At 49.9% G+C, this 12,742-nt stretch overlaps 1 protein-coding gene across 1 annotated transcript; it reads right to left on the reverse strand.

The window, feature by feature from the left end:
• Positions 1-1,828: 1,828 nt before the first annotated feature.
• On the reverse strand, positions 1,829-12,512 carry CCN5 (cellular communication network factor 5). Its single transcript, XM_059897833.1, has 5 exons — positions 12,482-12,512; positions 12,234-12,325; positions 9,246-9,462; positions 3,886-4,140; positions 1,829-2,060 (listed from the first exon to the last, which is right to left on the reverse strand). Exons 2-5 carry the CDS (start codon positions 12,291-12,293, stop codon positions 1,840-1,842), a joined length of 753 nt encoding a protein of 250 aa, XP_059753816.1. The 5' UTR covers positions 12,294-12,325; positions 12,482-12,512; the 3' UTR covers positions 1,829-1,839.
• Between the last annotated feature and the right edge of the window lie 230 nt (positions 12,513-12,742).

Raw genomic sequence — 12,742 nt, forward strand, 5'->3', positions numbered from 1 at the left:
GGGTCATTTACCACCTGTGTGCTGGGAATCGCCCTTCCTGGCTCTGTTTTGTACTTTAGAGCACTGCGTTCCCGGCCTCCCAGGTCTTCCCAGTAGGTTTGACCAATGGGAGGCACTTCTGGGAACTGGGGGGTGGGAGAGAGCAGAAGCCAGGATCTGTCTCCCCATCTCCATCTGCCTCTTGTCAGGCACAAGGCTGCATCTCCGTGGTGGCTCCCGCTCCCAGCAGACAGCCCTGCTGTGATTCCATCTCTCACCTTCTGGTCCCAGCTTCTGGGCTCTGCCCTCCCTCTGCCCCTCCACCCCGAGGGCTGGTACTGAGGGAAAGAAGTCATTCATTAAAGAATACTTACTGTATGACTCTATTTACATGAAGTTCAAGAATAAGCTACATCGCCTTTGAGGGCGGAGGGGATGATCCGGCCCGAGAAAACTTCCTTTGATGATGGAAATGTTTTACACCTTGACTGAAGTGTTGGTTACATAGCTGTGTGCGTTTGTAAAGACTCATGAAACCATACACTTAAGACCTGTGCCCTGATGGAGCAGTGGTTAAGAATCTGCCTGCCAATGCAGGGGACATGGGTTCGATCCCTCGTCCTGGAAGATCCCACTTGCCGCGGAGCAACTAAGCCCATGTGCCACAACTACTGAGCCTGCACTCTAGACCCCGTGAGCCACAACTACTGAGCCCGCGTGCCACAACTACTGAAGCCCGCACGCCTAGAGCCCGTGCTCCACAACAAGAGAAGCCACCACAATGAGAAGCCCGTGCACCGCGACAAAGAGTAGCCCCCGCTCGCCGCAACTAGAGAAAGCTGGCGCGCAGCAGTGAAGACCCAACGCAGCCAAAGATAAAAAAAAAAAGACCTGTGCATTTAACTGGGTGTGCCTCATCCCTCAATCAAATTAGTTTAATAAGAAGAAATCCTGGTAAATACCAAGAGTGTTTTCTAATTTCCTGGTTGGATCCTGATGAAAACACAGTTTTTATTTTTAAGCAAACACAGGTAGACCGCAAAAGAGGATATAAAATTTGTATGTAGGGATTTTTTTGTCTTTAAACAATAAAACATGAGACGGCAAACGGAATTTCACACGTGGGTTGGTTTATTTCAGGCCATGTTCCCCAGTCTCTGGAAGGTAGTCTTCCTCCTCCCCTGCTTCTCTCTAGTCAAAAATGTTTCCAAGCACCAACCCGTATGAAATGTCTGGCTTGGCCTGGTGCATTGCAGAGTCTCAAAAAAGGTTAATTCTTACTAATACAAGTTGGGTTTAATGGGCCAAGTTAAGGCCTGTTTTCTGACTTTCTTCAAGACAGAGTGATTTCACCTTGTGATTTTTACAAAGAATTCAGCCCCTGAATTCTGCCCATGGTGGGGAGGGAGGGCTTTCTCAGACAGCACAAGCTTGACACATAGGCACATATTCAGGGATATTCTTACATCGCTCCAGGAAAGGAAGCAGGAGATTCAGCACATCTGTGCCCCTCTTCACCATACCCCCAGAAAAGTAGCCCATCCAGCCCAGCACCTGCCTCAGTCTAATGATTAAGGGAGAGATGGTGGCGCCATCTCTGGAAAGCTAGCCCGTGCGCATCATCGATAAAGGCTGTGAATGGACCAGAAGAAACCTGGCCATTCTCCCAGGCTGTGAGTTAGAGAAAGGGGGACTAGGGCATGCATCCCGCTGCATCTCAGGGTCCAGGTTGGCCAGCTGGCTTGCGAACACTCTCGTGCTCCAGGGCCCGGATGGTGGACCCAAGCTGGACTGTTGCCTGCAGCCCAGATTGCTTGCTGGGCGGGCGGGTGACACCGAGTTTCCATTCTCAGTCTGGCTCTAAAAGGCACTGTTCCATGGGCTGTGGCCCCTGGTGGGTGGACAGGGCCCAAGTAGGCATAGGCGGCGCTGAGTCTCCAGGCGGCAGAAGCGATTCTGGTTGGACACCCGGGTGGCCACACCCAGCCCACAGGTGGTTGAGCAGGGGCCCCAGGCCGTGCTCCATTCTGGGCAGGAGACGGCAGGGGCTGGGGGAGCGACAAGACCAGAAAACTGGGGTCCTGGGGGAGAGAAAGAGGGATCAGCACGGCAAGGTTAGGCAGACAAATCTACCCACTGGCTTGCGATGCAATCTTGGTCACGTTGCTTAACCTCTCTGGACCTCAGTTTCTTCCTATGTAAATTTCCTAATAGTTGATGAGTAGGGTTGGATAAAATAGTGGAGGTGAAGTGCTTAACACAGTGCCTGGTATTTGTAAGCACTTCATAAATATTGCTTATTAGGCAACTATAATGGCATTGGCCATGATGGCCTCCCAGTAAATGGTGAGTTTCTCACTTCTGTATCCTCCACAAGTTCTGTGATAAGTAGCATCTTACAGGAAGGAGGTTGGGGCCTGTGTGTGTGGTGGTACCATGACCTGGAGGTAAGGATGCTGGTGATGGTGAGGCCGTGTCTGGATCAAGGTGGTGGGCTCCCATGGTCCAGCTTTTCCTCCTCCTCCAGGCTTATTCTGTGCTGTTAATATTTTAGTAGCCTTCCTTCTGGTGCTTTATAACCAGTGGCTCTTAAATGGGGACAGTTTTGCCCCCTGGAAGATATTTGGCAACCTTTGGAGACATTTTTGTCACAAGTAGGGGTGGGGACTACTGGAATCCAGCAGAGATGCCGCTAAACATCCTACACCGCACAGGACATCCCCTCACAACAAAAAATTACCTGGCCCAAATGTCACCAGTGCCCGGGTTGAAAAACTCTCTGTTATGTACACGTGTGCAGTATTGTATGACGTGTATGTGTTCGTAGAGCTATAGACACACACACGTGCATACACGCAGCGGAGATCAAATTGCATATATGGTGTCATATCCTGCTTTTTATACATAAGGCTAACTCACTGGCATTCTCCTATGTATTTAAACAGATGTATCATATTCCATCGTAGGGATAATAACAGCATACACTGAGTGCTGTGTGCCAGGCACGTCATAACTGCTTTGCTTGTATTTACTCATCCAGGCCTCACAACAGCTCTATGAGGTGGATGCTCGCATTCTCATTTTACAGTTGGAGGAACTGAGACACAGAGAAGTTAAGCGACTTCTCACACAGCTAGGAAGTAGCGGAACTGGGCTTAGAACAAAGGCAGACTCCATGCTTCACCCACCACGCTCTATCACCTCTCGTGTGGCGCCATCTTCTATGGAACCAATGCCCTCTTTTCGCTTGCCTTCAAAAATTAAATTCATATAATAATAATAATTTTTTAAAAACCCAGTAACATAGCAATAACGTAATCCTAAAACTGAAGAGTTTATAGCATGAGGTCACTGTCTTTCCTGCCTACCCCTAGGCCCACATCCCAGAAGCAAGCACCTTGGCTTCGCTCCGTTCTGAGTTCCTCTTTTGATAAACCCCAATAATAATGTATTAGTAATATTATATAATATTTAAATTGTATTATATAAATGTTATTAATATGTATCAATATATTATGAGTATAATCATATATATATTATAATAATATAGGTCTATGTTATACCTCTGCTATGAAATGTGAGAATTCGTTTCAAGTGTTCTAACCCTCCTTTCCCCTCCCCCCTCTGCCACCAATTTTTATTTTTAATTGTGCATGATTTAAACTTATATATTTGCACCACCGACTCCTGTTTTGTCAGTTTTAAAGAGGTCTTGTGACCCTCCACTCCACTTTCCTACATGTCCCCGTAGCCACCGTCCCCTCCCAGATTTTGTCAGTATAACCTTGGTTTTGATGTGTCCAGGTGTCCTGGCACCTAAGAGGCCCCGCCCATCCCCCCCCCCAAGCCCTCCCCGCCCTCCCCCCACCCCACCTCCAGGCGGCCCTGGACCAGCCCTGTACTCACCATGGGCTGGGAGGCGCTGGACCCCCAGCCCCCTTCCCTGGTCGCACACCCACTCAGGGCAGCATTTTCCTGGGACCTCCACCTTCTTGGGGTAGGGACAGTCCCAGCTGGGCAGCCGCACGTCCTCGCTGCACAGGGGCACACAGGTGAAGCCGCCGTCCTCACAGCGGCAGCGGATCCTGCAGTGGGGCTGGAAGATCTCCCCATCCCGGTAGAGGCGGCCGTTCACCTCACAGCTGCCCTCATCCTCTCCCCCTGCAGAGGAGAAACCGGATCTCCATCGGTGACCTCCCAACTTTTCCCTGGGAGGGCTGCACTGCCCACGTCCTCCACGGGGTCCTCTCGGCAGAGCTGGTCTGGATCCCGCTGGGGACGTAGTGCCCTTACAGAATCTGAGCGCCGCAGGGGGCTCCAGCCCCGAGATATGCACCCCCGCCCCATTGCCATACTGCCCTGTCGCCTGCAGGAAGACAGCCTGCTGCATCCTGGAACAGGCTTTGTGGGAAGACTGGCCTGGTTTCAGCTCTTTAATTAGCTATGGACCTCGCCCAAGTGATGTCACTTCTTTTAGTTTCCTCACCTGCAAAATGGGTTATAATGGTACTTATTTCACAGGGTGTGGTATAGACTAAATGAAATGATATTTGGAATGAATACAACGTGAAGGAGATCTTCAATAGATCCTCGCTGCTCTGTTGTTATTATTAGCATAATTATTATATATTAATAATAATATGTTTTAAAAATATATAAAATATTACCACTATTATATACACACTGAGATTTCATGCCACAAACTTTCCTTGTCCATCTGCTGTATTATAGTCATTACTGTCAGGTCAGGGCTCAACTTGCTGGCTGTGTGACTTTGAGTAAGTGACTTAACTTCTCTGAGTCGCCTTAACAATAGCAATGATGAGAACAGTAATTCGTACTTTCAGTGAGATGAGATAATGTGTACACAGCATCTAGCACACGGCTAGGCATAGAGTAGGTATTTAAGAAACACTCTTCGGATGAAGCCCTCCAATATGGGTATTATGGCCTCTTCCTCCACTGGACATGAACCCCTTAAGGGCTGGGGCCAAGAGGGTTCATTCTGGCATCACAGAACCGCAGGAAATGCCCCTCTAATGAATGCCTGGCACAAGACTCAGCACATGAGAGACAATGAGAAAATAGTTCTGACTCCTTATCATTTCAGAGATATATATCGTGCCCCTCCTATGTGCCAACCACTGTGTTCCTAGACAGGACTAAGACCCAGTCCTTACTAAGAGGGATTCAAGGGCCATTGTGGGGGACAGGTGTGGATGTCGCCATCTCCAAGACAGAATAAAGAGCCCTGGAGAGGTGTATGTGAGCCGCTCAGGAAGTGCAGAGAAAGGGACAATTAGGAGGGTTTCCTGGAGATGTGGGTGGCACTTCACCTGGGTGTAGGGGAAAGGACTCATGGGAAGCTGGTTTTCCCAGGTCTTCTGAGAAAAAACCTCGAATAGATCCATACACATGCAGGAATTTTGGAACCACACAGACCTGGGTTCAAATCCCAGTTCCCTGCTTGCTAGCTGTGGGACCTGGGACAAGTTACTTCACCTCTTTGAGCCTCAGTACCCTGCTCAAAAAGCCACTGGAGGATCAAATGAGCTAGTGCACTTAAAGCATTTTGCCCCAAGCCTGGGACCTAGTAGATGCTCACTAAATGGGAATAGGTGATGCTATTCCTCTGGGCAGGACAGGGCCAGTGTCACCCCCCTCTCCTTGCTCCTTCCAGGCCAAAGCCCTTTGGTTCCAAATCCCTGACCTTTTGGCCTGGACCATGTGGCCACTGGTTTCCAAGAAACCAGAGGGGTAGCTGCACCTTAATCCATAACCCCCAGCCTGGGTCTCCCAGCCAGACTCCTGGGGCTGCAGCCCTGGGGCCTCCTGGTCGCTGGGATGACCTGGTAAACAGAGGGATTATTTAGTAAAGTCAGCTGGAGGGAGCGATAATTTTAGTAAGATTTCCTGGCACCTCTCCTGGGTCCTTCAGCTCAGAGCTGATTGGGAGGTAGGTAAGGATCCCTAGGGAGCCACTCCCCACCCCGGGATCTGTGTGAATCCACGTGCGTGGTCCCAGACACCATGAGGCACCTTCAAATGTACTGGATTTGGGATTCCCCCACCTATACACACATACTGCTGCCAAAACCCTACTTCTCCTTCTGGACCCTCTCCAACGGCCCCCTTGTCCAGAAACTTCCCCCAAATAACTTCAGGACACAACCTTGTCATCTGGTCATTTCTGCATCCTTCTTTCCCTCTGAGAGTCCCTTGCAGGAGAAGGAACAACAGGGTCTTTTTGGTTTTTGTTTTTTGTTTGTTTGTTTGTTTTACCTGCAGCCACCTGCACACTGTGTGACCTTAGGCAGGTGACTTAACCTCTCTGAGCCCCAGTTCCCTCATCTGCAAAATAGGGATAATAATAGGACCTCCCTCATTATTAGGGTTAAAATGAAATCATGTATATAAAGGATTTGTTCACAGTACGTGCTCCATAAACAGTGCCTGTTACTGCTAGCCCCACCAGAACTGTTGTTATTATTCATGCATTCAACAATTATTTATTGAGTGCCTACTATGTGCCAGACATTGTTCTAGGTATCTTGTGATACAGCAATGACTGAGACCAGCCAAAATCCTGCCCTCACTGGAGCTTTCGCTCCAGTGGAAATAAACACAAGAAACAAGGTGGTGTTTGTGATGTCAGATGGCGATTAGTGCTAGAAAAATAAAGGAGGGCAAGGTTAATGAGTAGGGCAGGGTTGTAGTTTTTAAATGTGATCGGGAAAGGCCTCACTGAAAAGGCAATATTTGGGTAAAGATGTGAAGGAGGTGAGGGAACTTGCCATGCAGATATCTGGGGGGAAAAGTGCTGGTAGCAGGAAAAGCCAGTGCAAAGGCCCTGAGGTGGGAGCGTGCCTGGGGTATTTAAGGAGCAGCGGGGAGGCCATTGTGGCTGGAGCAGAGAGCAGGAGGGAGAGAGGGAGTTAGATGTGGTCGGAGAGAAAACAGGAGCAGGATCCTGCAGGGTCTTGTCACCCACTGAGAGGGCTTTGGCTCTTACTCTGAGAAGATGAGAAGCTATTGGAGGCTTTTACGCAGAGGAGGGAAGTGATCTGTGACCTGATTTATGTATTTAAAGGAGCCCTCAGGCTGCTGTGTTGAGAACAGACTAGGGGCCAAGGACAGAAGCAGGGAGACAGTTATGGGGCTTCTTCAAAATCCAGATGAGTAATGATGGGGCTCAGACCCGGTGGTAGCAGTTGAGGGACTGAGAGATGTTGGATTCTGGAAATATTGTAAAGAATTTGCTGGTGGGTAGTGAGTGGGATGTGAAAAAAAAGAGAGAAGTCAAGAATGACTCCAAAGTTTGAGGCCAAGCCATGGGAAGGATGGAGACGCACTTGGCTGAGCTGGGGAAGCTGCGTGTTTAATGCCAGGGAGATCGGGAGCTCGTGCTGGACACACACGCAGCTCGGAGTTGGTCCTCAATGAAGAGCTGTCCAACTAGTGAGTGAGAGGAGAGATTTGGGGAAACGTGTTCCCTCCAGAGCCAAGACCTAGACTCAGCCTCTGTGAGGTCTTAGCTGGCTCTGGCTCATCCATGGTTCAGTAGCTCCCAGCCTCCAAATTTGGTTCCAGTCGTTAAACATTCGTGAGCACCACTGTGTCGCCTGACCAGAGCTGGAAGTGGCAGGAAGGAGCAAGGACGAGGTAAATTCTTGGCCTCCAGGTATTTGAAATTTGAATCAAGGCGGAATACGAAAAGCTCCTTAATAAAGTTAGTGACAGTGACAGCCACTATGTACTAAGCATATACTGAGCGTCAGGCAGTAGAGTGATAGAAACAAAGATTGCGGAGCCAGCTCCCTGAATTCAAATCCCAGCTCAGCCACTTATGAGCTGTGTGACCTTGGGCAAGTTACTTAACCTCTCTGTGCCGCTTTTTCTCCATTTACAAAATGGGGATGACATTAGGACCTACCTCATATGGTTGTTGAGAGATTAAATGAGGTGATATTTGTGAAACTCTTAGTGCCTGGCACATGGTAAATGCTAGGCAGGTGCTCAATAAATATATTCTGCCAAGTGCTTTACATGTGTCATGGCTTAGCTAGATAACAGCCTTGTAAGCTAAGTGTTACTTGTCTAATTTTTTCTTTAGATACATTTTTATTAGCAATCATCTGTAAGTTTATAAAACACATCGCCCCTTTCTCATTAGTATACTCCCCTTATCAAAAAAAGTATTTTACAGGGATTTACTGTTGATAACTTTATGTCTATAAGTTTTGTTTTTTAACAAGGCTTTTCCTGTAGATAGACTTATTGTCAATGATTCATGGGCCTTTCTTCCTCTCTTTCTCTATCTCTCATTCTTTTTTCTTGTTTTAAGTGTTACAGTCATGTAGATGAGAGTGGTAAATTGCTCTACAAGTCTTATTATTTAAAAAGAAAAAAAGGGAACAGAACAGTCCTCACCTCTTTATAGTTCTCTAAAGCAGTGGTGCTCAACTGGGGATGACTTTGTTCCCCGGCATCTCGTGGGTAGAGACCAGGGATGCTGCTAAAAGTTCTGCACAGAACAGCAGCCCCACACAGAGAATTCTCCAGTCCCAAACGTTCCTAGAGTAAAGTTGAGAACCCCTGATTTAAATCCCCAGAAGGCACAAGGCCTAGGGTAGTAGAAGATGTAACATGCCCAAGGTCTCTAGCAAATAGCAAACTCGGGATTCAGACTGTCCAAGGGCTCCCAATCCCAGAAGAGGACAGAACGGAATGTTGCTTTAGAGCCTGCTTGACTCAGTCCCCAGCTGTGTAACATTAAGCATGTCCATTAGTATCGCTGAGCCTCAGTTTCCTCATCTATAAAATGGGTCTGAAAGTACTTACCTCATAGGATTATTGTGAGGATTATGTGATTTAGGAGGTAAATGCTTAACACAGTGCCTGACACAGGTTATGCCCTAAATAGGGAGTTGCCCTTTCATTTTTCCCAAGAGTGTTATGAGGGTCCTGGGAAGGGATGATGACTTCTGGTTTGAGAAATCTGGGAGGGCTGCTCAGGGGAGGAGGTGTTTGCGCTTGGCTTTGAAAGTCGGCTATGATCTGGACAGACAGGAAGAAGGAGGATAGGTTGTTTGGCCGGTGGGCATGATCTGAGCAAAGACAAAAGAAAAGAAGAGGGGAGTGAGCTTAGGGAACCCTGTGTCACGAGGTTTGGCTGGGAGAGAGAAGGGCTTCTCTCGGACTCAGGACCTCAAGGCCTTGACTTCCCCCCCAAACACCCCCTCCATCAGTCCCGCAAACCTGCTTACAGAGGCACATGGACCCCCGGCCGCCAGGGCCCGCCCCGAGCTGGCAGACCAGCCCCTGGCTGGGGTCGCAGACGTGGAGATGGTCGCAGGGCTCCCCCAGCCGCCGTGCACATACCCGGCAGCAGTTGCAACCGTCCAACACCAGGGGCACCCCCTGTGGGCATCGGGGTGGTGGCCAGGGACAGGTACACGGTGTTGGGCACAGCTGGGCACACACCTGCAGAGACAGGGACCTCACTCAGCCATGGTCGTTCAAGGTGGGCAGTGAGCCCCTCACAACTGACTCCTTCTCTGCCAGTGTAGGGTTCACACCTTGGCCCTGGAGTCACATAGACCTGGCCTTGGACCCCGGCAGCCCCACGGCACTCCCTAAGAGACAGCATGGCGTTGTGGTCATGAGCAAGGGCTCTGGACTAGAGTTCCGGAACTAGCTCTGCCCCTGAATAGCTGAGCAATCTTGGGGAAGTTACTTATGCTCTCTGAGCTTCAATTTCCTCATCTGTGAAAAGGGGGCAATAATGTTTAACTCGGAGGATTGTTTTGAGGAGTACATGAAATGATGCATGTTAAACCTTTAGCGCATGGCCTGGCGTGCAGTAGATACTCCATGCATCTGGCTATAATGATCTTTATTGTGAATTACAATAAAGGGCTTAGGGTCTGCCTTCTAGGAACTTACAGGAGGGCAAAAGCAACAAAAGGAAGGATTAAAATGACAGGGTACTATTCATTTTTTAGCAGGTGGACAGTGGATATTTATCTTGAGGGCTGTATAAATCAAACAGTATCATGGATGTTCTTTGATCTTTGGAACAATCTAGAATATGTTTCTGGATGAACATCCAGTCAGCCAGGAAACCTGGTAAAATACCGACCCCTAGGCCTCCTCTGGGACTTACCAAATTAGAACTTCCAGAGGCTGAGCCCTCAAATCTATGTTCTTAACAGGGGCTTCTGATGCCCAGCTAGGTTACTGGCACCTCTGCTCCAGTCTAAATCCCTCCCCCTGCCATGTACAGATGGGGGAACTGAGCTCCAGAGAGAGGAAGGGACAAAGTCCCAGTGGGTTAGCTGCAGGGCTGGGAGGCTGCTTCCTCACTGAGGATCCAGGAACCCAGAGTTGGGATAGACATTTTCTGTAATAGGGGAAAAAAATGGCCTTTCCTTTAATCCTAAGGGCCAGGATCAGAATCCAGGTTCATGTGAATCCAAGGCCCAGTCTCTTAATTGCCACACCTACCTCTTGTCCCCTAGTGGCTCTGATGCCACTTAGCCTCTGCCTCAATTTACCCATCTGTTCAAGAGGGATATCAGGGAGGGTGTTTCAGCATAGCCAAGAAGAGATAGGTCCTCTCTGGTATCCCTCTATCTCCATGCCCTTTCTAACCACCCCATCCCGATGTCCAAGTGGCCCCATCACACACTTGGTTTCCCCAGACCCTTGCTGTGGTCCCCAGGAGGCAAGAGCCCTGGACGGGGAATCATCCGGGCAAGAGTTGAACTCCAGGTTCTACCACTGACTTGCTGTGTGACCTTGGACACTTCACTGAACTGTTCCGTGGGGAGGGAGCTGTTTCCTCCTCAGTAAAATGGGGTGGAGACCACCTGTCCTGGAGTCGTGACAAGGATTTAATGAGGTCACCGCCAGCTCTAGGTCAGTGTGACTTGGCCTGTTTCCAGGTCTCTACCGCCTGCCCCTGTCCACAGGCCTGAGCCCTGCCTGCCAGACTTGGAATTCTCTCTCTGCGGATTGTTGCAGCTTTCATGTGTGTGATGACTAAGTCCCTGTGTTCTGTGTGGGATGCTGCCTGGCCCCCTGGAGCCTGGGCAGAATGGAGGGCTGGGGGAGGTGAACAGTGAGTCTAGGACAGCTTCATTTTGGCCTTTCCTTTAACCCTAAGCCCAGAACCCCAAGTCCCCTGCTCCAGCTACCCAGGCTACCCTCCCTGGCATCATGTCCTGCTCACCCCCTTTGGAAGAACAAACAGCAGGATTAGGATGCCAGCAGGGTTCTCAGCCTTCCCCCAACCACTGCTTGGACCCAGGATAGAGAAAAGTTCCTGCCTGTGATCCTCAAAGGAGCATGAAAATACAGTGAGATCGTGGCTTGTGGGGGGCCAGTACCCATGACACCAGGAACCTGACATTTGCTAAGGTGATGGCAGGCTCAGCAACTGTGGCCTTGGTCCAGGTTGGGGGTGGAGAGACACAGACTGCAGTCCCCCCTGCCTCACACTCAGGCCTATCCTGGGTTCTACCTCCTCTATTGCTCTGTTGCTGTGTGGTTTGGAGCAAGTTGCTTACCCTCTCGGAGCCTCGCTTGACTGAAAACAGGGAATAATAATTCCTTATGGGGTTGTTGGTCATGTTAGGCAAGGTGGATGTTCCACAAGCCCTTTGAAAATATCCCAGAAGAGAAGGTCATTATTCCGTGGAGCTGTCTCCTTATCCCCCTCCAGCTAGGGTCAGCAGGCCACTCACTGCCTGAGGGCCCAGCAGCATTAATGCCCCTGTGGTGTGAACATTCCAATCAGCTATGCACCAACATCCATTCAAATCCTGGCTCACAGGCAAAGCAGGCCATGTCTTGAGTCTCCCCATTTATAATGAGGAGACCCACTTCTGTCTGTAGAGGAGCTCTGGGGATTGGTAACAATCATAAAAGTCCTCTCTTAAACATTTGCCATATTCCAGGTCCTGTGCTAAGCACTGTAGATGAACTATAATAAATGATCTTCACAAAGGCCCCATGAACATTATACCCATTCAACTGAGGAAGCAGCTGAGGCTCAGAGAGGGAAAGAGATTTGCCTGGGGTCACACAGCAGAGCTGGCCAGAGGCAGCTGTCTGGACATCAGGGAGGGAAGCTGAGCTGAGCCCCACACAGGAGGCTTGCAGGAATTCCCCCAGGGGGTCTCTGGCTGTGATTTAACACCTTCCCCACCACACCAAGGAAGCCAGCATTTTGAGGCCTGGGGCCCCCTTACCTTGGAGAAGAGGCAGAGGAGGGAGAAGGCCAGGAGGTGGGTCTGTGGTGTGCCTCTCATGTCACTGTGTCCCCACGGAGCCAGCTTTGAGCCTGGGAGGCAGGACCTGTAAGTCTTTATGTTCCAGCAGCTGTGAGGTCACTCCCAGGCACACACACACATACGCACACACTTGCACACACACATGCTGGCCTTTGTAGCCCTTGTTTCTCTCCCATTCTCATCTTCCCACTGATGAGCCCATTTACCTGAAGGTGAGACTGTGGAGGCCACCTGGGGGGTGCTTGCCAGCGTGTGTGTGTGTGTGTGTGTGTGTGTGTGTGTGTGTGAGAAAGCCAGAGCCAGTGCCAGTGCCAAGAGCCTGTGACAGGCTGGCAGGGGCCTCTCTAGCTCCTCCCAGCCCAAGAGGGGCCTCTCTAGCTGCAGCCCAGCCCCAGCCCCCCTGCCCAACCCCAGGGACGGGGGGCTGTTGATCCAGGAAGTGCTCAGCAGACACCCCCTTTGCAAAG

The sequence above is a fragment of the Balaenoptera ricei genome, chromosome 15 (genome assembly GCF_028023285.1).
Source record: "Balaenoptera ricei isolate mBalRic1 chromosome 15, mBalRic1.hap2, whole genome shotgun sequence".
NCBI classification, from domain to species: domain Eukaryota; kingdom Metazoa; phylum Chordata; class Mammalia; order Artiodactyla; family Balaenopteridae; genus Balaenoptera; species Balaenoptera ricei.

Coding starts and splice junctions, on each gene's coding strand:
- CCN5 (XM_059897833.1), bottom strand. CDS start 12,293: ATGAGAGGCACACCACAGACCCACCTCCTGGCCTTCTCCCTCCTCTGC. Junction 9,463..12,233: donor TCCTCTGCCTCTTCTCCAAG/GTAAGGGGGCCC, acceptor CTGTCTCTGCAG/GTGTGTGCCCAGCTGTGCCC. Junction 4,141..9,245: donor CCGGGGGTCCATGTGCCTCT/GTAAGCAGGTTT, acceptor TCTCCTCTGCAG/GGGGAGAGGATGAGGGCAGC.